The following is a 25,866-nucleotide window of genomic DNA, read 5'->3' as shown; positions in this document are numbered from 1 at the left end:
GAAGAGCTTGAAGTTTGATTTACGCATTTCCACCTGCATTTCTAATACTTAAGTGGTTAAAACCAGACACTGCACTGCAAAATAGTGGAGGGAATGAGGATTATCCTAGTGCTTTCTGGATAAACAGAGTGCCTGACAACTCTACAAGTCAATCAAACATGACAAGGTCAGAGGATATTTTTTCTTTGGAGAATTGGCTTTAAATATTTTAATACAGTTTTTAAAAATAGGAAAGACAGCTCTTTAGAGGTGCTAATTCTTATTAATAATTTGAGCAATAAAAACTTATAATTGAGGGGGGCCTGTGTGGCTCAGTGGGTTAAAGCCTCTGCCTTCAGCTCAGGTCCTGATCCCAGGGTCCTGGGATTAAGCCCCACATCGGGCTCTCTGCTCAGCGGGGAGCCTGCTTCCTCCTCTCTCTCTCTGCCTGCCTCTATGCCTACTTGTGATTTCGGTCTGTCAAATAAATAAATAAAATCTTTAAAAAACAACAAAAAAACTTATAATTGATAATTCGTGTGGTTTATGAATTTGTATATGAGGTGATGGGCTAAATCATGTAAATGGAAAAACATGTATTCAATAATAAAAAGAAGAACAAATAAATAAATAAAATCTTTAAAAAAATGGGTGAATTTTTAATTAAAAAAATAAAGGCCATATAATTTTACAGCTCATTGAAATTTCTTTATTATTTTTTAACTAAACTTTTAATTGAAGTATAACATGCAAACACAAAGTGTAGTTACAATATACAGCTTATTAAATGTTCACAACTCAACACACTCATATAACCAGCATCTAGATCAAGAAAGAGTACATTATTACTACCTCAGATTCCCCCCTTCCCATTGTTTTTTTTTAATTTAATTTTTTTATTTGTTTATTTACAGCATAACAGTGTTCATTGTTCTGGCATCACACCCAGTGCTCCATGCAGTACGTGCCCTCCCTATTACCCACCACCTGGTTCCTCAACCTCCCACCCCCCCCGCCCCTTCAAAACCCTCTGGATGTTTTTCAGAGTCCATAGTCTCTCATGGTTCATCTCCCCTTCCAGTTTCCCTCAACTCCCTCTCCTCTCCATCTCCCCATGTCCTCCGTGTTATTTGTTATGCTCCACAAATAAGTGAAACCATATGATACTTGACTCTCTCTGCTTGACTTACTTCGCTCAGCATAATCTCCTCCAGTCCCGTTCATGTTACTACAAAAGTTGGGTATTCGTCCTTTCTGATGGAGGCATAATACTCCATTGTGTATATGGACCACATCTTCCTTATCCATTCATCCGTTGAAGGGCATCTTGGTTCTTTCCACAGTTTGGCGACCGTGGCCATTGCTGCAATAAACATTGGGGTACAGATGGCCCTTCTTTTCACTACATCTGTATCTTTGGGCTAAATACCCAGCAGGGCAATTGCAGGGTCATAGGGAAGCTCTATTCTTAATTTCTTCAGGAATCTCCACACTGTTCTCCAAAGTAGCTGCACTAACTTGCATTCCCACCAACAGTGGAAGAGGGTTCCCCTTTCTCCACATCCTCTCCAACACACGTTGTTTCCTGTCTTGCTAATTTTGGCCATTCTAACTGTGTCAGGTGGGATCTCAATGTAGTTTTAATTTGAATCTCCCTGATGGCTAGTGATGATGAACATTTTTTCATGTGTCTGATAGCCATTTGTATGTCTTCGTTGGAAAAGTGTCTGTTCATATCTTCTGCCCATTTTTTGATATGATTATCTGTTTTGTGTGTGTTGAGTTTGAGAAGTTCTTTATAGATCCTGGATATCAACCTTTTGTCTGTACTGTCATTTGCAAATATCTTCTCCCATTCCATGGGTTGCCTCTTTGTTTTGTTGACTGTTTCCTTTGCTGTGCAGAAGCTTTTGATCTTGATGAAGTCCCACAAGTTCATTTTCACTTTTGTTTTCTTTGCCTTTGGAGACATATCTTGAAAGAATTTGCTGTGGCTGATATCGAAGAGGTTACTGCCTATGTTCTCCTCTAGGATTCTGATGGATTCCTGTCTCACGTTGAGGTCTTTTATCCATTTCGAGTTTATCTTTGTGTACGGTGTAAGAGAATGGTCGAGTTTCATTCTTCTACATATCGCTGTACAGTTTTCCCAGCACCATTTATTGAAGAGACTGTCTTTTTTCCATTGTATATTTTTTCCTGTTTTGTCGAAGATTATTTCACCATAGAGTTGAGGGTCCATATCTGGGCTGCCACTCTGTTCCACTGAAATATGTGTCTGTTTTTATGCCAATACCACGCTGTCTTGGTGATCACAGATTTGTAGTAAAGCTTGAAATCAGGTAACGTGATGCCGCCAGTTCTGTTTATGTTTTTCAACATTTCCTTAGCAATTCGGGGTCTCTTCTGATTCCATACAAATTTTAGGATTATTTGCTCCAGCTCTTTGAAAAATACCGGTGGAATTTTGATTGGAATGGCATTAAAAGTATAGATTGCTCTAGGCAGTATAGACATTTTTTTTAAAATTAATTTATTTATTTTTATTTGCTTATTTACAGCATAACAGTGTTCATTGTTTTGGCATCACACCCAGTGCTCCATGCAGTACGTGCCCTCCCTATTACCCACCACCTGGTTCCTCAACCTCCCACCCCACCCCACCCCCTCCCACTGCCCCTTCATAACCCTCTGGTTGTTTTTCAGAGTCCATAGTCTCTCATGGTTCATCTCCCCTTCCAGTTTCCAGTATAGACATTTTAACAATGTTTATTCTTCCAATCCAAGAGCATGGAACAGTCTTCCATCTTTTTGTGTCTTCTTCAATTTCTTTCATGAGTGTTCTGTAGTTCCTCGAGTACAGGTCCTTTACCTCTTTCGTTAGGTAAACCAGGTATCTTCTGGTTCTTGGTGCTATAGTAAATGGAATCGATTCTCTAATTTCCCTTTCTGTATTTTCATTGTTAGTGTATAAGAAAGCCACTGATTTCTGTACATTGACTTTGTATCCTGCCATGTTACTGAATTGATGTATGAGTTCTAGTAGTTTGGGGGTGGAGTCTTTGGGGTTTTCCATATAAAGAATCATGTCATCTGTGAAGAGAGAGAGTTTGACTACTTCCTTGCCAATTTGGATACCTTTTATTTCTCTTTGTTGACTGATTGCCGTTGCTAGGACTTCTAATACTATGTTGAACAAGAGTGGTGAGAGTGGGCATCCTTGTCGTGTTCCTGATCTCAACGGGAAGGCTGTAAACTTTTTCCCATTGAGGATGATATTTGCTGTGTGTCTTTCATAGATAGATTTTATAAAGTTCAGGAATGTTCCCTCTATCCCTATACTTTGAAGCGATTTCATCAGGAACGGATGCTAGATTTTGTCAAATGCTTTTTCTGCATCAATTGAGAGGACCATGTGGTTCTTCTCTCTTCTCTTATTGATTTGTTCTATCACATTGATTGATTTGTGAATGTTGAACTAACCTTGCAACCCAGGGATGAATTCCACCTGGTCATGGTGGATAATCTTTTGAATGTGCTGCTGGATCCTGTTTGCTAGGATCTTGTTGAGAATCTTAGCATCCATATTCATCAGTGATATTGGTCTGAAATTCTCCTTTTTCGTAGGGTCTTTTCCTGGTTTGGGGATCAGGGTAATGCTGGCTTCATAAAAAGAGTCTGGAAGTTGTCATTTTGCTTCAATTTTTTGGAACAGCTTCAGGAGAATTGGTGTTATTTCTTCTTTGAAAGTTTGGTAGAGTTCCCCAGGGAATCCGTCAGGTTCTGGGCTCTTGTTTTTTGGGAGGTTTTTGATCACTGCTTCAATCTCATTACTAGATATTGGTCTATTCAGGTTGTCAATTTCTTCCTGGTTCCATTTTGGGAGTTTGTAGCTTTCCAGGAATGCATCCATTTCATCTAGGTTGCTTAGCTTATTGGCATATAACTGTTGGTAATAATTTCTGATGATTGTTTCTAGTTCCTTGGTGTTCGTTGTGATCTCTCCCTTTTCATTCATAATTTTATTAATTTGGGCTTTCTCTCTTTTCTTTTGGATTAGTGTGGCCAATGGTTTATCGATCTTATTGATTCTTTCAAAAAACCAGCTTCTAGTTTCATTGATACGTTCTACTGTATCTCTCGTTTCTACCTCATTGATCTCTGCTCTAATCTTGATTATTTCCCTTCTTGCGTGTGGAGTTGGTTTGATTTGTTGTTGATTCTCCAGTTCTTTAAGGTGTAGAGACAGCTGGTGTATTCTGGATTTTTCAATGTTTTTGAGGGAGGCTTGGATGGCTATGTATTTCCCCCTTAGAACTGCCTTTGCTGTATGCCATAGGTTTTGGACCGAAGTGTCTTCATTCTCATTGGTCTCCATGAATTGTTGAAGTTCGTCTTTGATCTCCTGGTTGATCCAAGCATTCTTAAGCAAGGTGGTCTTTAGCTTCCAGGTGTTTGAGTTCCTTCTGAACTTTTCCTTGTGATTGAGTTCCAGTTTCAAAGCATTGTGATCGGAGAATATGCAGGGAATAATGTCAGTCTTTTGGTATCAGTTGAGTCCTGCTTTGTGACCCAGTATATGGTCTATTCTGGAGAAGGTTCCCTGTGCACTTGAGAAGAATGAGTCTTCTGTTGTTTTAGGGTGGAATGTTCTGTATATGTCTATGAGGTCCATCTGGTCCAATGTTTCATTCAATGCTCTTATTTCTTTATTAATTTTCTGCTTCAATGATCTGTCTATTTCTGAGAGAGGCATATTAAGATCTCCTACTATGATTGTATTCATATCAATATGACTCTTTTTCTTGATTAATAGTTTTCTTATGTAATTGAGTGCTCCCATATTGGGGGCATAGATATTCACAATTGTTAGATCATCTTGGCAGATATTCCATTTAAGAATTTTGTAGTGTCCTTCTGTATCTCTGACTACAGTCTTTAGTTTAAAATCTTATTTATCCAATATGAGAATCACTACCCCGGCCTTCTTTTCAGGCCCATTGGCATGAAAGATGCTTCTCCATCCCTTCACTTTCAGTCTGGGTGTATCCTAAGGTTCAAAATGGGTCTCTTGTAGACGACATATGGATGGGTCCTGTCGTTTTATCCAATCTGCAACCCTGTGTCATTTTATGGGCACATTTAGGCCATTCACATTGAGAGTGATTATTGAGAGATAGGTTTTTCTTGACATCGTGTTGCCTTTGAAGTCTTTCTGTCTGTAGATTTTTTTCTATATTTCTTTTCAATGATATTCGTAGGATTTTTTTTCTTTTATAGGACCCCCCCTTAATATTTCCTGCAGTGTCGGCTTGGTGGTTGCATAGTCTTTTAAGCCTTGCCGGTCTTGGAAACTCTTTATCTCTCCATCCATTTTAAATATCAGTCTTGCTGGTTAGAGTATTCTTGGTTGCATGTTCTTCTCATTTAGTACTCTGAATATATTTTGCCAGCCCTTTCTGGCTTGCCAAGTCTCTGTGGAAAGGTCTGACGTTATTCTAATGGGCTTTCCTCTGTATGTAAGGAGCTTCTTTGTCCTAGCTGCTTTCAAGAGAGTCTGTCGTGAAACATAATTCCTCATTTTAACTATAAGGTGTCGTGAGGACTTTCGAGAATCTAAAACCTTGGGAGGAAATCTCTCTGCCTCTAGTACATGAACATTGCTTCCATTCATGAGATTGGGAAATTTTTCATAGACAACTTCTTCCACTATATCTTCTAGACTTCTTTCTTTTTCCTCCCCTTCAGGGATTCCATTAATTCTGACGTTGGAATGTTTCATGGCATCATTTATTTCACTGATTCTGTTTTCGTGGCTTCTGAGCTGTTTGCTGCAGGCTTCCTCTTGATCCTTTCTCTCTATCTGTTTGTCCTCCAGATCACTAATTCTATCTTCTGTCTCAGTTACCCTAGCTTTTAGAGAATTTGGATTAGATTGGAACTCATTGAGAGCATTTTGAACATCATACCTGGTGGCTTTCAGTTCTGCCCTAACATTGTGAACATCATTCCTGGTGGCTTTCAGTTCTGCCCTAATCAATTCTGTTTGGTCATCCATGGCTTTCTTCAACCTAGCTATTGCCTGGATAATTGCTAGTCTGAATTCCTTTTCTGACATATTGTCTATGTTGATAGCCATTAGCTCTGTTGCACAAGTCCCATCCTCTGTATTTTTCTTCTGTTGGGTATTCCTCCTTCTAATCATTTTGGTAAGAGATGACTGAACAGATGCAGCTGGATGTATCGATTGTGGTGCAGTCAAGGTGCACCCTGGAACACTTCTGTGCAATCAGGATTCCCCACCCAAATGAGAGAAAAAAGAAAAGAAAAAGAAATAGAGAAGAAGAGAGAAAAAAAAGGGAAAAGAAAAAAGGAAAGAAAAGAGAGCAAGAGAGATAGGAAAAAAAGGGAAGATAAAAGAGAAAGCTCAGCCCAAATGGGCCACAAGGTAAGATTTGTGAATTATCCAAACAAAAACAGACAAACAAAAAGACTGATAAAAGTATATGACAAGAATATATATATATATATATATATATATATATATATATATATATAAGCAAAAAAAGGGAAGAACCTCATCAGAAAGAACCCCAAGTATAAGATTTATATATTATCAGGACAAACACAAATTCACAGAAACACTGACAGAAGGAAAAATTGGGAGAATGGTTATAAATTCTCAGTGTGGGTGAGGAAGGTTATTTTGATTCTTCCTGAAGGTATCTTGATGTTTTTGTTAAGGGACTCAACTTTCCTAAGTTACAGGGGGATTAGAAACTGGTTTGCCTATAGGGGTAGCATAGATTGGGGAAAGGGGATTACCTTGAAGGTTAACTCTATATGTATATTAGAAAATAAAAATTAAAAAAGAATAAACTAGACTAAACTAAGTTAAAATTAAAAAAAGAATTAAAAAAATAGAAAAGCAAAAGAAAAACACGGGTATATATATCAAAAAGTTCAGGTTAGAAGGTTATTAAAGAATTTGATGTACTGGACATCTCAGTGTGATGGTAAATAGGTTAAAAAATTATCTGTATGTATATATAAAAAAAGAACCAGAATATTGGTAAAGAGTTAAAAATAAAAGTTGTATTTATGCAGTAGTGCTGGTTGTTCTCTTGTAGTCTTTTTTTTTTTTTTCTTCCTTCCTGGTTGGTTTTCTGGGGGAGGGGCCTGCCACGTGGGTTTTCAGACAATAATGTTCCCTGAGTTAGGTCCTCCTGCTCCCCTCAAGGGGTTGGGCTCTGAGGAAACTGTTTTTTTTCAGGCTTTTGTTCTCTGGGGGGTTTTATGTTCTTTCATCTGTTTTCTCTCGCCTTGACACCTTTTGATGGTTTTTGGAGTTTTAGAGGAGAGCAAACTGCACCCCGACCTCCCTCTCAGAGAGAAGCCTCAGAATGTTTTGCAAGAGCTGCTGGCAGAGTTGGTTCTGAGTCACTGTCCCTGGGGATGCAGGAGCTCCTCGTTGTACCCAATACCAGGGCAGAATTGGCTGTCTAGGCAGCTCCAGACCGCCAGAGAGGTTCTGAGCAGAGATCACACACTGAGATTTTCCCGCTGTCCCGGGCTGGGAATGTCTGTTTTTTCCGGACGCCAGAGCTCCAGGCTAGAGCCTATGAGCACCTCTCCCAATGGAGGGTGTGGGATGTGCGCGTTTCAGGATTGCCGTCTGGCTAGGTTCCCAGCCCCTCACGGGAGCCAGACCCCACTTGTTCTTGGGCACGCTGGTGGGTCAGGTGCACTGGCGGCTCTGGGATGGAGACCTGATTTCTCTGCCCCACTCTCTCTGGCTCAGCACCAGGGGAGGCTGTCCTGGGTCCAGGGACTTAGGTCCCTGACCCTAACTGCTCAGGTTCCCACTATTTCCCCCCGCGATCCTTTGTTCTTTGTTTTTTGAGTGCTTTCAACCAGACTCCAAGTTAATGCTGGTCCCCAGACGCAGGGCACTCTCATATTGGGCTATTACTTTCCAATCGGTCACCTCTGGTGGCCCCCTTCCCCCTTTTGTTTATCTTCCGATATCAGTCCGACGCTCCCAGTTGGCTTTACCTGCCACTGGCGTCTTCTGCTCCTGTAGAGATCCAGACGTGTATAATTCTGATCTCAGGCTGATTTCATGGGTGGTCGGAATTCTTTGGTAAGTTATCAGCTCAATTTAGGGTACAGGTTGAAATGGTGCCTCCTCCTACTTCCCCGCCATCTTGACTCCTCCCCATTGTTGTTTTTTTAATGTCAAGTGACAGTGCGGGCCTGTTTCAGGGCTCTCTCAGGAGGGACTGACATTTTCACAATATTGAATTTTCCAGTCTTTGAACATAGTCTGACCCTTACAAAGGGAAGCTTTTTGATTGAACAGTTGCCCTTGGAAATGCAGGAATATCAGGAAAAGATTGGTAGAGTTTATCAATTTCTCTGGGGTTTCTGAGAAATTTTCTGGGGGCTCTGGGACTTCCTCTGCGCGTCCCTTGAGGAAGTAGATGTCCCACCTCTCTATATGATCTAGGAAGAATGTGAATGTGCTCCTGGCTTCATGGGGCAAGTAAAGTTGCCTCTCAGAGCCTCCACTCCATTTCCTTATCCACATCCCTGCAGGTGCTTGGTGTCTTCCCCTCCCCACAGGACGTCCTCCATCATTTTGTGCCACTTTTTCTCTAGTTCCTCTTCTAAGAATTTATGTATAATTCAGCACTTTTGGTGGCCTTCCATCTTAGGTGCAGGGCTGTTGGTCTAGCTTTTATTCTTGTTGGTCACTTTGGAGTGGTGTTGCTAGCTGTTCCTTGTTGACTTGACTGTCCATACTGGGACTGTCCTTGACATTTTTTCTTCATGCTGGTGTGTAGCTCCAGAAGTTGCCCGGGTGTGAAGTTCGGAGTAGGGTGCACAGGGCAGAGTTTTGAAACCCTGAAAGTACTTCATTTTTAATTACTCTTATTTTTTTATATTTATGGAAATTATACCTTCATGTATCAGATACAGACATTTATAAAATTGGGGTCAGTTTTTATAAAGATTTTTAGAATTTTTGTCTAAAATACATTTAGAATATTTTGAACCACTTCAAAATATAATTATCTGAAAGATTAAAATTATTTAAAGAATTGCTTACTTTTAAAAATTTAGATGACTTCTACTCTTCATTCAAAACTATGCCATGACATATAGTTTGTATGTAATATGAAATTTAATTGCCTTTTGTGAAGGGTAAATATTCCATTATATACTCTAAACAATTTTTTCCTTTGCAAAGAAAAAAACATTTTTTCACATTATTGAACTTATTGTTACAATAGTTTCAATTTATTATTTGGATATTCTTTTGGGGGGATAGTCTCTCTTCATTCTTAAACAGTAAAAGACCCACCAAAACTTCAGTCTTAAGAGCAGAGTGTCCTTTATTCTTGGGATTGGGAGGGAGACAAACCATAAATGACTCTTAATCTCACAAAACAAACTGGGGGTTGCTGGGGGGAGGTGGGATTGGGAGAGGGGGAGCGGGCTATGGACATTGGGGAGGGGAGGCGAACCATAAGAGACTATGTACTCTGAAAAACAACCTGAGGGTTTTGAAGGGTCAGGGGTGGGAGGTTGGGGGAACAGGTGGGGGGTGATGGGGAGGGCACGTTTTGCATGGAGCACTGGGTGTTGTGCAAAAAGAATGAATACTGTTACGCTGAAAAAATTAATAAAAAGGGAAAAAAAAAAGAGCAGAGTGTCCTTTTCCTCAGTAACTATTAGTATGTGCTTCTTGCTCAGATTCATTACTGGACTTTTGTAAATATGGTTATATTTGCTTCATATTGTTTCAGTTTTTTTTTCTAGATTCAACTAGTATTTATTTTGCTGTGGTATTACATTCTTACACTCTTTTTCTTTTGCCATTATTTTTTTCTTCATCAGTAGTTCATAGAAAGTAGTTCATAGAGTAGTTGCAAGAGGCTATAATGGGCTCTCAACAAGTACCACTTTAATATGAAACCTAAAATTTCAGAATTTAACTATAGGTCTTAATTTATTATATCGGCATATTCTATTTTGATGAAATTTATAATGAAAAATGAATGAATTATTTTTGAATCTGGAACCAAGATTTTATCTAATGTATTTAGGAAAGAACAAATTTGGAATTAGTTACAGTTGAGCTGGAAGTTTGTAAGTAATGGTGAAAAAATAAACTATTATGGATTTTGCAGGTCAATTTTCAAAACTGAGTTGACTTCTATTGTGCTTTTTAAAGATACTGTCTGTTGTATGGTTCTAGATCATATCTTCAAACTCATAGAGTATTTCCTGATAAATGGGCATATATGTAAATATGGATCTTTTTATATATAATTTCCTGGATATAAAACTTCTCATATAGTTTTTTATCATTGTACCTTTTATTTCTAGGATTTGTTTGAAATCACAAAAGAGAAATGAAGAACCATACAAAACAGATAGAGTTTATCTTTCTGGGACTGACAGATAATTCTCTCTTACAGATTGTAATTTTCATATTTCTATTTCTAAATTACATGCTGGGTATGATAGAAAACTTCACCATCATTGCCCTTACTCTACTGGATTCTCATCTCAAGACCCCAATGTATTTTTTCCTCCGTAATTTCTCTTTCCTGGAAATTTCTTTCACAAGTGTTTGCATCCCCAGATTCCTAATCTCCATTGTAAGCAGAGAAAAGACCATTGCCTATAACGGCTGTATATCTCAGTTGTTTTTTTATATATTCTTGGGGGTTACAGAATTTTTTCTTCTGGCAGCTATGTCCTATGACCATTATGTTGCCATCTGCAAGCCTTTGCATTATACATCCATCATGAACAACAGAATTTGTCATCAGATTGTACTCAGTTCTTGGGCAACTGGATTCCTGCTCATTTTCCCTCCATTGTTTTTGATTCTGAACCTGGATTTCTGTGCTTCCAATATCATTGATCACTTCATTTGTGACATTTCTCCTGTCCTGCAACTTTCTTGCTCAGACACACATTTACTAGAACTGATTGCTTTTTCCTTAGCTGTGATGATCATCATTGTCACATTGTTATTAGTAATCTTTTCTTACTCTTACATCATCAAGACAATTCTTTGAAAAAAATGGATGGTATTTTGATAGGGATTGCATTAAATGTGTAGATTGCTTTAGGTAGCATAGACATTTTCACAATATTTATTCTTCCAATCCAGGAGCATGGAACATTTTTCCATTTTTTTGTGTCTTCCTCAATTTCTTTCATGAGTACTTTATAATTTTCTGTGTATAGATTCTTAGTCCCTTTGGTTAGGTTTATTCCTAGGTATCATATAGTTTTGGGTACAATTGTAAATGGGATTGACTCCTTAATTTCTCTTTCTTCAGTCTTGTTGTTGGTGTACAGAAATGCAACTGATTTCTGTGCATTGATTTTATATCCTGACACTTTACTGAATTCCTGTATAAGTTCAATCCCTATCAAAATACCATCCATTTTTTTTCAAAGAAATGGAACAAATAATCCTAAAATTTATATGGAACCAGAAAAGACCTCGAATAGCCAAAGGAATATTGAAGAACAAAGCCAAAGTTGGTGGCATCACAATTCCGGACTTCAAGCTCTATTACAAAGCTGTCATCATCAGGACAGCATGGTACTGGCACAAAAACAGACACATAGATCAGTGGAACAGAATAGAGAGCCCAGAAATCGACCCTCAACTCTATGGTCAACTAATCTTCGACAAAGCAGGAAAGAATGTCCAATGGAAAAAAGACAGCCTCTTCAATAAATGGTGCTGGGAAAATTGGACAGCCACATGCAGAAAAATGAAATTGGACCACTTCCTTACACCACACACGAAAATAGACTCCAAATGGATGAAGGACCTCAATGTGAGAAAGGAATCCATCAAAATCCTTGAGGAGAATGCAGGCAGCAACCTCTTCGACCTCAGCCATAGCAACATCTTCCTAGGAACAACGGCAAAGGCAAGGGAAGCAAGGGCAAAAATGAACTATTGGGATTTCATCAAGATCAAAAGCTTTTGCACAGCAAAGGAAACAGTTAACAAAACCAAAAGACAACTGACAGAATGGGAAAAGATATTTGCAAATGACATATCAGATAAAGGGCTAGTATCGAAAATCTATAAGGAACTTAGCAAACTCAACACCCAAAGAACAAACAATCCAATCAAGAAATGGGCAGAGGACATGAACAGACATTTCTGCAAAGAAGACATCCAGATGGCCAACAGACACATGAAAAAGTGCTCCACGTCACTCGGCATCAGGGAAATACAAATCAAAACCACAATGAGATATCACCTCACACCAGTCAGAATGGCTAAAATTAACAAGTCAGGAAATGACAGATGCTGGAGAGGATGTGGAGAAAGGGGAACCCTCCTTCACTGTTGGTGGGAATGCAAACTGGTGCAACCACTCTGGAAAACAGCATGGAGGTTCCTCAAAATGTTGAAAATAGAACTACCCTATGACCCAGCAATTGCACTACTGGGTATTTACCCTAAAGATACAAACATAGTGATCCGAAGGGGCACGTGTACCCGAATGTTTATAGCAGCAATGTCTACAATAGCCAGACTATGGAAAGAACCTAGATGTCCATCAACAGATGAATGGATAAAGAAGAGGTGGTATATATACACAATGGAATACTATGCAGCCATCAAAAGAAATGAAATCTTGCCATTTGCGACTACGTAGATGGAACTAGAGCGTATCATGCTTAGTGAAATAAGTCAATCGAAGAAAGACAACTATCATATGATCTCCCTGATATGAGGACATGGAGAAGCAACATGGGGGGGTAGGGGGATAGGAGAAGAATAAATGAAACAAGATGGGATTGGGAGGGAGACAAACCATAAATGACTCTTAATCTCACAAAACAAACTGGGGGTTGCTGGGGGGAGGTGGGATTGGGAGAGGGGGAGCGGGCTATAGACATTGGGGAGGGGAGGTGAACCATAAGAGACTATGTACTCTGAAAAACATCCTGAGGGTTTTGAAGGGTCAGGGGTGGGAGGTTGGGGCAACCTGAGGGTTTTGAAGGGTCAGGGGTGGAAGGTTGGGGGAACAGGTGGTGGGTAATGGGGAGGGCACGTTTTGCATGGAGCACTGGGTGTTGTGCAAAAAGAATGAATACTGTTACGCTGAAAAAATAAATAAAATGGGGGAAAAAAAAGACAATTCTAAAATTCCCTTCGGTTCAGCAAAAGAAAAAAGCCTTTTCGACCTGCTCTTCTCACATGATTGTTGTATCCATCACTTATGGTAGTTGCATATTCATGTACATAAAGCCATCTGCAAATGAAAGAGTCACTTCAAGCAAAGGAGTAGCAGTGCTCAATACTTCAGTTTGCCCTATGTTGAATCCATTCATTTATACTCTGAGAAACCAGCAAGTTAAACAAGCCTTCAGAGATATGTTTAGTAAGATATTTTCTGCTTCGGATAAATAATACTGCCTGTTGAAATAAGTAACATAAAAACATAAACAGCACAGTGAATAAAATTTCTTGCTTTTCTAGTTTAGTATTAATCTTTAAAATCTAATTATTTGGATCTCTTTAGCTTACCTGAGCTTAGAAACTCTTTCTTTAACTTTTTGTAACATGAAGAAATATTTTGTAAAGTTATTTTTTGTAATGTCAATTGTCACCATATTAAGAAGGCATACTTTTTGAAATGAATCAAACATTTCACTTGTGTCATTTTATTTTATTTTATTTTTTTTTAAGATTCTGTTTACTTATTTTAGAGAGAGAGAGAAAGAGAGAGAGAGAGCAAGGGTAAAAGGAGAGAAAGAGGGACAGAGAATCTCCAGGAGACTCCCCATTGGGCACAGAGCCCATGACCAGTCTGGTTCTCATGACCCTGAGATCATGACCTGAGCTGAAATCAAGATGTGGTCACAAACTCACTGAGCCATCCAGTCACCTCTTATTTTAGTATTTATGTTGGGTAAATTTTAAAAATTACAGTAGAAAATAAAATATGACTTAGCACACATTTAGTTGATTTCTCACACAATCTTTTTCAAAAACATAAAACATGCTTAATCTCTTTTTTTAAAATTTAAATTTATTTTTTAAGTGTTCCAAGATTTATTGTTTATGCACCACACCAAGTGCTCCATTCAATACCATCAGGGAAATTCAAATCAAAACCACAAGCTTAATCTCTTCAACATGTCAACGAATCTATTGAATAAATGGGAATTTATGATGAATTTAATTCCTGGCATATAGGTTATTAGCATTTACTTCTGTACCAGTTTTCCATGGTAAATGATATCAAATATCAGTTTTTCCTAATTCAAATGACTTCTTGAGAGATAGAATTATGTTTTATTTTCTCTAAAACTAGAGTTACACTAAGTGTCAGTTCTTAAAACACATAGATGCCACAATTCTATAATTCTCCCAATGTTTATGCCATTATGCCTGTTGGTTTATACCATAGAGGTGATTAAGTTGTTAGCTCAAGGCTATCTTCCATATGTGCCAGTGGTATTTGATCTTGTCTATGCCTATAGTTACCATACATTTCTCTTGCCAATAGTCTTGAAAATATTGATTAATTTTGATGAAATCACACCAAAACTAATCTATAACTCAAAGTAGAAACCACAATTGATAATTGATTGATCTTGACAGTTAATAAGAATATGGCTTTGGGCACCTGAGTGGCTCAGTGGGTTGGGCCTCTGCCTTCAGCTCACGTCATGATCTCAGGGTCCTGGGATCAAGCCCTGTTTTGGGTTCTCTGCTTAGTGGGGAGCCTTCTTCCCCCTCTCTCTCTGTCTGCTGCTCTGCTTACTTGTGATCTCTCTCTCTCTGTGTCAAATAAATTAAAAAAAACTTAAAAAAAGAATATGGCTTATGTTTGTCAAAACTCATCAAATTGGATATTTAAAATTTGTTCATCAATCATAAATTTTAATTAATGGTTAAGGAAAAATTGAGTTGTGGATATCTGGTTTACTTTTTATAGTGTTATGGATTATCAGTTTTGTAATTTCTTTGTGTGTTCTAGGCTTATTCAAGTGTGGCATTGAAGAAAAGGATACCAAGGCTTCTCACTGTAGGGGAAACAAGTTTCAAGAAGTTTTTTTCTTAAGTAACCTGTATAGTGTATATCACGATTGGAGGTATCGGTATGAATGCATAACACACACACACACAGAGTCTTCTGAGGGCTAATAAGCAATAACACACTAACCAACACAACTAATGTCCACATTGGTTTTTAAATATCACTAACTAAAGGGAACTTTGGATCCCTGGAGAATGGCAATATTATTTTGGGATGATCAAGGAAAGTATAAGAAAGTTAAAATCACCTTCTAGAAAACTACTCAAAAAATGAAGAAGACGTATAAAAAAAATTCAGAATCCAATTAAAAGAAGTTCCCCATCACCATATTTGTGTAATGTGGATATCTAATAAATGATAACATTAATAAATTAAACTTATTGAGTGAAATGAGTATCCTTAAATTAATATTGTTTTATAGTAAATGAATAATATACCTGGGAGAAAAGAAAGACAATCTTTATAGTGAAATATACTTAACTACCAATATAGAAGTAATGATTAAGGTAGCAAATCATCAATGAATGCTAAAACTAGTGGATGAAAGTTTCATGAAGAATAGGATATTTACACAGTCTCAAAATATCTCTTAATAAATTACTTATTATTACATGAAGAAAATAGTAACTTCGCAGTCTACAGAGATTTGAAAGAGACCACCTGATCCAAGTGATCAGTTACCAAAACCAGTGGGAAAATCAGCATTATATGGCTCTTGAAAATGTGATTAGGAAGGATCTATCATCACTTCTGTTTTATTCCTGCAAAAAAACCCCCCCACCACCTCCACCAACAACAACCATAAAAAACAAAACCCACATCTCAGTTTAACTTTGAAGAAAAATCAAGTAAAAGCTAAGCAGAAACGACAGCTAAATGCAATGTATAATCCTGCATTAGGCTGGATCTACAGGGAATAGAAATATATAGAAAGATATCACTTGGAAAAATCATAAAATTTTAATATGGACTATGGATTAGATAACATATCAATGTCAGATTTTCCAATTTTGATCATTACACTTTGATTAGGTAACATAATGATCTAATTAGGAAATATACCCTGAGATAGATAAAGAGGCACAATGTCCAACTTATCATCAAATGGCTTAGAAAGTATATATATACATGTGTGCATACACATTTATGTTTATAGTACTAGTATTTGTATATATAGAATATTAAGTGCATGTATGTATATATGTAGACAGAATGATGAAAAAACATATAAGAAGTAAACAATTGTGACTAAATAAAGGGCATATGTAGTACTTTGTACTATTTTTGGAACATGTCTTTGAATTTAAATTGGAAAAAAGTTGCAAAAACAGGCTTGGACTGAAACAGCTATTCTCAATATGATTCTTTATGGATTTGACTTACAAGGGGTGTCATGAAAGAATATGGACTGTCCTAAAACAACCACTCTGGAAAACAGCATGGAGGTTCCTCAAAATGTTGAAAATAGAACTACCCTATGACCCAGCAATTGCACTACTGGGTATTTACCCTAAAGATACAAACATAGTGATCCGAAGGGGCACGTGTACCCGAATGTTTATAGCAGCAATGTCTACAATAGCCAGACTATGGAAAGAACCTAGATGTCCATCAACAGATGAATGGATAAAGAAGAGGTGGTATATATACACAATGGAATACTATGCAGCCATCAAAAGAAATGAAATCATGCCATTTGCGACGACATGGATGGAACTAGAGCGTATCATGCTTAGTGAAATAAGTCAATCGGAGAAAGACAACTATCATATGATCTCCCTGATATGAGGACATGGAGAAGCAACATGGGGGGGTAGGGGGATAGGAGAAGAGTAAATGAAACAAGATGGGATTGGGAGGGAGACAAACCATAAATGACTCTTAATCTCACAAAACAAACTGGGGGTTGCTGGGGGGAGGTGGGATTGGGAGAGGGGGAGCGGGCTATGGACATTGGGGAGGGGAGGCGAACCATAAGAGACTATGTACTCTGAAAAACAACCTGAGGGTTTTGAAGGGTCAGGGGTGGGAGGTTGGGACAACCTGAGGGTTTTGAAGGGTCAGGGGTGGGAGGTTGGGGGAACAGGTGGTGGGTAATGGGGAGGGCACGTTTTGGATGGAGCACTGGGTGTTGTGCAAAAAGAATGAATACTGTTACACTGAAAAAATAAATAAAAGGAAAAAAAAAAACAACGAAATCATTTCCTCATTTGAGAGTAGTTACAAATGACTGAAAGCTATTACATACCTTAATAATGGATTCTTAAGAGTTTCTAGAATTTCATATTAATACACAAATGTTAGAATATTATTAGTTCATTGAAACCTAGTACTTGGTACTTATTAAGTTTAGGTGTTGTAAAACATATGGAATGACTTTACTTTGTGCTCCAACATTTTCATAACTTTAGGAAATGATGCTTCCATTCATCGACAGTATGATCTTACATTGATTGGTGTTTTCATTTATCATATTCTCTTTTTAATGTGAAAGTGTTACTAAATTCACCCTTATTAATGAATTCCCTTTGGGATTCTTGGGTAATTTTCAGAGCACATAATGATGATAATGGCATGTAGCAACAATACTGTAATTATAAATTTCCTTTTTAAGATTTCCAGTTATTGGGCATATGAATGCATTTCAAATAAAATGTGATTCATTTATATTTCTAGTGCTAACATGATACTGCTGGCTCAGAAAACAATGTATATCATCATCCGTCTAATTTTTTATGCTCCTCTAATACCATCACAAGCTCTTTTAAATATTAAAAAGCACATGTAAATATGCTATGATTCAAACAAAAATTTATACATGAATGTTCATAACAGTGTTGTTCATAATAGTGCTCAAGTGGAAACAACCTAAATGTCCACCAGGTGATGAATGGATAAACAAAAGTGGTATATCTGTGCAATGGAATAGCATTTATCCATAGAAAAGAATGAAGTATTCATAGATTCAACCACATGTGTTAACCTCTAATATATTATGCTAAGTGAAAGAAGCTGGTCCCAAAAGGCAAATATCTAGAATCAGTAAATCCTAGAGACAGAAACATATCGATGGTTACCAGGGGCTGAAGGAAGCAGGGAATCACTGCTTGATAGATATGGAGTTTCTTGCTGAGGTGATGACTGGGCTATGAAAGTAGATAATGGTGATGATTGCACAACTGTGTGAGTGTACGACTAGCCACTGAATTGCACACAGTGAAACAGCTAAAGTGGTGCCTTTTATGTTATATAAATTTTACCTCAATAAAAAAATGTAGTTCTGAAGAGGAATATAAAAACTGGATTCGAGCACTGGGTGTGGTGCATAAACAATGAATCTTGGAATCTTAAAAACAAAACAAATCAAAAATTGGATTGGAAGACCCAATAGCCTTTAGAACTTTGACTTCATGATAGCCAATCTACTTTATGGAAACCTTTATCTTGTTAGCAGAGGAGATTGTAAGTTGAGATGACATGATAGAATGTGTTAACTAACTAACTAACTAGCTTGCATAGCTGATGTAGTTGGTGGTCGTGCTTTTCAATTTACACGAATCACATACTGAGAATCAAATACTGAGAATCAAATACTGAGAGGGTTCTGGGCACCTGGGTGGCTTAGTTGGTTAAGTGACTGTCTTCCACTCAGGTCATGATCCCAGAGTCCTGGGATCGAGTCCCGCATTGGGCTCCCTGCTCAGAGCGGAGCCTGCTTCTCCCTTTCCCTCTGCCTGCTACTCTGCCTGCTTGTGCTCTCTCACTCTCTGTCAAAAAAACAAAAAGAAAAACAAAAGAAAACAAACAAACAAACAAAAAAACCACCACCACAACAACTGAGAGGGCTTATTCCAGTCACTGTGCTAGCTCTTTGTCCAGAAATATAGGGTGATAGGCTGTTAAGCATAAAGCTGAGAAAAATCCAATGTTAGCATCTAAACTGACGGATTTCCCATTCATCTCTGGCAAGCAAGACACAGAGCAGCGAGAATTGAAACTAGGAGAGAGAAAGCAATGGAAGTATAAAAACATTGCATAAAGATCATGGGTAAGAGAGTGAATTAACAAGAATGGTATAGCCTGCTAATTTTGGCCATTCTTTTTTTTTTCCATTTTATTTATTTTTTCAGCGTAACAGTATTCATTCTTTTTGCACAACACCCAGTGCTCCATGCAAAACATGCCCTCCCCATTACCCACCACCTGTTCCCCCAACCTCCCAGCCCTGACCCTTCAAAACCCTCAGGTTGTTTTTCAGAGTCCATAGTCTCTTATGGTTCGCCTCCCCTTCCAATTTTTTTTTAATAAATATATAATGTATTTTTATCCCCAGGGGTACAGGTCTGTGAATCGCCAGGTTTACACACTTCACAGCACTCACGATAGCACTTACCCTCCCCAATGTTCTAACTGGTGTAAGATAGTATTTCAATGTGTGTGTGTGGTTTTTTTTTTTTTAAAGTTTTATCTATTTATTTGATAGAGAAAGATCACAAGTAGGCAGAGAGGCAGGCAGTGAGAGAGAGAGAGGAGGAAGCAGGCTCCCTGCGGAGCAGAAAGCCCGATGCAGGACATGATCCCATAACCCTGAGATCATGACCTGAGCCAAAGGCAGAGGCTTAACACACTGAGCCACACAGGCACCCCTCAATGTGGTTTTAATTTGGATATGTATAGCAGCAATGGCCACGGTCGCCAAACTATGGAAAGAACCAACATGCCCTTCAATGGACGAATGGATAAGGAAGATGTGGCCCATATACACTATGGAGTATTATGCCTCCATCAGAAAGGATGAATACCCAACTTTTGTATCAACATGGATGGGACTGGAAGAGATTATGCTGAGTGAAATAAGTCAAGCAGAGAGAGTCAGTTATTATATGGTTTCACTTATTTGGGGAGCATAACAAATAACACTGAGGACATGGGGAGATGGAAAGGAGAAGGGAGTTGAGGGAAATTGGAAGGGGAGATGAACCATGAGACTATGGATTCTGAAGAACCTGAGGGTTTTGAAGGGGCGGGGGGTGGGAGGTTGGGAGAGCCAGTTGGTGAGTATTATAGAGGGCATGTATTGCATGGAGCACTGGGTGTGGTGCAAAAACAATGAATTCTGTTATGCTGAGAAGAAATAAAAAAAAATAAAAAATAAAACAGGATTAAAAAATGGTATAGCCTGCATGAATTAAATACAATATTTGTAGGTAAAACAAGATAAAATATTTCTAGAAAAGTTGTGGTAAGCTTTAGATTTTAAATCTAGCTCCATATCAAAATCATTTGCTCAGACATTATAAAGAGATTTTCTCAATACATTTATTTTCTTTTTTTTTAGAAGATTTTTATTTATTTATGTATTTGTTTTTCAGAGAAAAGGAGAGAGAGAGGTAGAGAGCACAGAGGTGAACAGAGTCAGAGATAGAAGCAGGCTCTCCGTTGTGCAAGGAGCCAGATGTGGGACTTGATCCCAGAACCCTGGAATCATGACCTGAGCTGAAGGCAGACACTTAACTGACTGAGCCACTCAGGCATCCCCCAATACATTTATTTTCAATAAAATATTTAACTAGAAGAGGTAAGATTATGTTATAAGTAAATTTCCTAGGAAGAGGAGATGTAAAATGAAATTTTACAGTTACCATAGCTATTTAAGGCAATTGTTATTATTATTTTTTAAGATTTAACTTATTTACTTATTTTAGAGAGGGTGTACTCATGCCTGTAATAACAGAAGTCAGGGGAGGAGCAGAGGAAGAAGGAATGGCACAGAATCTGAAACAGACTCTGTGCTATGCACAGAGGTGTTGTGGGGTTTCATCTTACTACCCCAAGATCATGACCTGAACTGAAATCAAGAGTTGAAAGTCCCACTGACTGAGCCACACAGGTTCCCTGAAGACAATTACATTCAAAACAACAAGGTTTTATTTTAAATAAGCTTCAAGTTTTTATCAGTGGTATATAAGTATCTCAGAGAAGTATAAGGAATATACTATAAAACACAGATGAATGAATTTTGCTCTTCTAAATCAGGAGGTAAAGGATACATGTACTATGAAAATGCTCATAATCTTTGTTCAATAAATTTGAACTCAGAAAAGTTACCTTAACATTTAGGACTATGGTTTTAACCTTCCTATCTCAATATAGTTATATCATGTTACAGATTAATAAGTGTGGAAAAAAAATCAATATTTGAAAGTGACTGTTTCATATGCAAACAAGAGATGATTAAAAATAATCTTGATACAATGTTACTCTCACAACTTCCTTATCACAACCGATTTTCTACTGGAAAGAAAGGATTAGAATAACAAACAGTAACATGGGATTTCAAAAACCACTATGATTTTTTTCCATGAATAACATAGTATTTAAAATCTATTACATAAATTTTGAAGTGTTTAGACAACTTAACTTTTTCTCTGATGTCAGTAATGCAATTTAATCAACAGAGAAAAGCAGACACATCAATAAACTGAGTGTATGATTGCAGAGAGAGATCCCAATCACTATGTCAGCTTACATACTTCCAGTGTCTTTTCTCATCCTTTCCCCAGAAAACTATACTACTGCTTGAAAGGTCGTGTGTTGTAGTGGACTGAACATGACTTGATGTTAGAATATAGGCTCCTCTATTAAGTACCTATGATGTATTGGTGACTGTACCCAATCTTCTTCTGTCTACATTTTGATACAACTTAAATGTATTTCCAGGACTGGTAAGGGCATTGATGATGTTTGAAAAGAGTTTGACATATCACTGGAGTTCAAAACAAGCAGTTATTTTAAAAATTATGTCAGTAGAAATTATTTATTTATTTAAAAAATTAAAAAAATTGTATTTATTTATTTGACAGAGAGAAAGACAGAGCACAGCAGGGAGAGTGGCAGGCAGAGGGAGAGGGAGAAGCGGGCCCCCATGGAGCAAGGAACCCTATGCTGGGTTCCATCCCAGGACCCTGGGGTCATGACCTGAGCTGAATGCAAATGCTTAACTGACTGAGCCACCCAGGTGCACTGCTGGTAGAAGTAATTTAATTTAATTTTTAAGTTAACATATAATATATTATTTGTTTCAGGGGTACAGGTCTGTGAATCATCAGTCTTACACAATTCACAGCACTCACTATAGCACATACCCTCCCCAGTGTCCATCACCCAGACACCCTATCCCTTCCAACCCCTCCAGCAGCCCTCAGTTTGTTTTCTGAGATTGAGTCTCTTATGGTTTGTCTCTCTTCCCAGTCCCATCTTGTTTCATTTTTCCCTCCCTTCCCTCCAAGAGCCCCACCCTGCCTCTCAACTTCCTCATATCAGAGACATCATATGATAATTGTCTTTCTCTGATTGACTTACTTCATTTAGCATAATACCCTTTAGAAGTAATTTAAAAGAGGGGCACTGGGTGCCTCAGTTGGTTAAACATCTGCCTTTGTCTCAGGTCATGACCTTGGGCTCCTGGGATTGAACCCTTTGTTGAGCTCCCTGCTCAGTGGTGAAGTCTGCTTCTCCCTCTCCCTTTACCCCTCTCTCACTCATCCCCTCTCTCTGTAGCTCTCATAAATAAGTAAAATCTTAAAAGAAAAAGAGTGTTTAGGTGTTATTTCAGCCCCCCTTTATTTTTATTGTTTTTTAAAAATTATTTGTTTATTTGAGAGAGAGAGAGAAAGAGGGTAAACAGGGGAAGGGGTAGAGGAGGAGGGAGAGGGAGAAGGAGAGAATCTCAAGTAGTTTTCCTGCTCAGTGAGGAGTCCCAAGTGGGACTCTATCTCACAACCCTGAGATCATGACCTGAACTGAAATCAAGAGTTGGCCACTTACCTGACTGAGATATGCAGGAGCCCCTCAAAGCCCACTGTGAATTAATTAATTTGTTAGTTAATAGTTTTATTTTCCTTTATTTTATTATTATTTTTAAATTTTCAATTTAAATTCAATTAACCAAGTTATACTACATCATTAGTTTCAGATGTAGTGTTCAACAATTTTTAAAAATTTTTATTTATTTTCTAAATTTCTTTTCAGTGTTCCAGAATTCATTGTTTATGTACCACATTCAGTGTTCCATGCAATACGTGCCCTCCATAATACCTACCACCAGGCTCACCCAAACTCCCATCCCCCGTCCCTCCAAAACCCTCAGATTGTTTCTCAGAGTCCATATTCTCTCATGGTTTGTCTCCCCCTCCAATTTCCCCCAACTCCCTTCTCCTCTCCATCTCCCCACCTCCTCCATTTTATTTCTTATGCTCCACAAATAAGTGAAACCATATGATAATTGACTCTCTCTGCTTGACTTATTTCACTCAGCATAATCTCTTCCAGTCCTGTCCATGTTGATACAAAAGTTGGGTATTCATCCTTTCTGATTTATCAATTGCATAACACCCAGTGCTCATCAAATTATACGCTCTCCTTAACCTCACTTTGAAAATTTAAAATTTATCTGTCTTGTATTTCCTTATTTTTTTCTGTTTCTACTGCTTAGATATCCTTGATATCTTCTTAAATCATTCACTTAGCTTCGTGTTGATGTGAATAATGGTCTTATTTCATCATCATTTAAAATTTGGTGTTTTAGTTTGCTCTTAAGCATTTATTCTAATTTTGTAACCTATAGTAAGTGACATTTTTTTATTTTTTATTTATGTTTTAAAGATTTATTTATTTGAGAGAGAGTGAGGGAGAGACAGAGACAGAGCATGTGCGAGTGGGGGGAGGGGCAGAGGGAGAGAATCAACAAGCAGAATCCGTGCTGAACACTAAGCTCATGATGGGGCTTGATCTCACCACCATGAGATGATGACCTGAGCCAAAACCAAGGTTTGGACGCTTAACACACTAAGCCAACCAGGTGTCTCTGTTTACATTTGTTTCAAATTAAATATATGTCTTTTAAGTGAAGCTCTGTCATAAATATAAGTAAATAATTAGAAGTCTTATCAGTGTTCGTGAAGCTGTTTCCATCTCTTCAATTCTGATTATTCCCAAATTCCCTTTGGTATCTCTGTTTCCACTTGTTGTTTTCATTATTTTAATTAGCCCAGAATGCCTTATTTGGTTTCTTTTAGGCATCTTTGCTGTTGCTGTTTTCTATATTGTATTTGGGTCTTAGATATGTTATTAATTTTGATGAAATTGATTAATGGAATAAACTGGTTTGTTACTATGTTGTGTGTCTTCTGTAGAATTTATATAGTTTTAAATATTATTACTTTCCTTCCTTCCCTAGAACATTGAAGGAATGACTAAGTCAGAAGTGGAGATATGTTTAATTACTTGGAAATATATTTTATAGTTTTACAGTGAGGGAAGCCACTATGTATGAGTTTGGTTTGAAAGAAAAAGGAGTTTGATTAAGGTGAGATTAGGATGTATTCTTAAACGTCTTTAAGAGGGTTAATATGACTACATTATAGGCACAAAGCAATGAAACAAGTCAGAAGCTGTAGTTAAATATTTAGAGGGATTTCTTCTTTGGTTTTACACTGAATCTTCAAAACTTCAGGTTCTTTGAGAGAAATGTCATCTTCTTTGTGAAATCATTAAAAGCTTGTTGCACTTGCTTATTCCTCAAGGTGTAAATGAAGGGGTTCAACAGGGGTGCAACAGAAGTGGTGAGCACTGAAACACCTTTATTTATGGCTACCTCTTCTTTTGCTGATGGCTTGATATAGATGAAGATGCAGCTACCATAGGTGATGGAAACAACAATCATGTGGGATGAGCAGGTAGAAAAGGCCTTTTTTCTTTGTTGGACAGAGGAGAATCTCAGAATTGTCCTGATGATGTATGTGTAGGACAGAAATACACACACTAGGGTGATAATGAGTGCAAATATGGCCACAAGGATAACCATTTGTTCTAGTACCCATGTATCTGAACATGAGATCTTCAGGAGGGGACCTGCGTCACAGCTAAAATGATCAATGGCATTGGAGTCACAGAATTCAAGCTGGAGGCCCAAGCTGAGGGGAGGGAGAATGATCATCAAGCCAGACACCCAGCAACAGAGGATTAATAAGGTGCACACCCTATTGTTCATGATGGTCATGTAATGAAGGGGTTTACAGATTGCAACATAGCGATCGTAGGACATGGCTGCCAGGAGAAAAAATTCTGTTGCTCCAAAGAGAAAAACAAAAAATATTTGACTTGCACAGGCATTGTAGGTAATAGTATTGTCCCCAGTTGATATACTATATAGGAATCTAGGAATACATACAGTGGTAAATGAGACTTCTAAGAAAGAGAAATTTCTAAGAAAAAAGTACATAGGCGTTTTAAGACGAGAGTCTACCAATGTGAGGGTTATAATTGTCAGGTTCCCTGTTATACTCAAGCTATAGGTGAGCAATAGAAAGATAAAAAGCAGGATTTGCAGTTGTGGGTCATCTGTCAGTCCCAGCAAGATAAAAGTTGTTATTGCTGTGTAGTTTCTCATCACTGACTTTTGACATCTATCCATTGGCAGGTGAAAATAAGAGAGATTTTTATGAGATCAATATTTAAATTCTGTAGCAAAAGACCGACTATAAAAGGCTAGCAAACCAAGTCTACATTTATTTTCTCATTTCACATCATAATCAGTATTACCACTATTCCAGTTAGCCTTCCTGAATATTCCACGTCTGAGCAGTAAAGATTATTCCTTCAGTGTTCATGTTTCTGTAAAACAATGCAACGTTTTCTCAGATCACTCTTCGCCCCTCAAAATTTGCAGCTGTACATGTAGATTGTAATTCATCACATGGATCGGATTTACAAATAAGTTAGA

At 37.9% G+C, this 25,866-nt stretch overlaps 2 protein-coding genes across 2 annotated transcripts; one reads left to right on the top strand and one right to left on the bottom strand.

Moving 5' to 3' along the window:
• Positions 1–10,400: 10,400 nt before the first annotated feature.
• Positions 10,401–13,447, top strand: LOC123946049 (olfactory receptor 6C70-like). The gene is given in 2 exon segments (XM_046011123.1): positions 10,401–11,087; positions 13,172–13,447. Coding segments are annotated over 2 exon segments (963 nt in total).
• An 11,138-nt stretch (positions 13,448–24,585) lies between these two features.
• Positions 24,586–25,533, bottom strand: LOC123946449 (olfactory receptor 6C2-like). The gene has a single exon (XM_046011837.1). It carries the CDS (start codon positions 25,531–25,533, stop codon positions 24,586–24,588), a length of 948 nt encoding a protein of 315 aa, XP_045867793.1.
• Between the last annotated feature and the right edge of the window lie 333 nt (positions 25,534–25,866).

The sequence above is a fragment of the Meles meles genome, chromosome 7 (assembly GCF_922984935.1).
Source record: "Meles meles chromosome 7, mMelMel3.1 paternal haplotype, whole genome shotgun sequence".
Taxonomy (NCBI): Eukaryota; Metazoa; Chordata; class Mammalia; order Carnivora; family Mustelidae; genus Meles; species Meles meles.
Note: the sequence above shows the minus strand (reverse complement) of the source record. Positions and strands in the feature narration are given on the sequence as shown.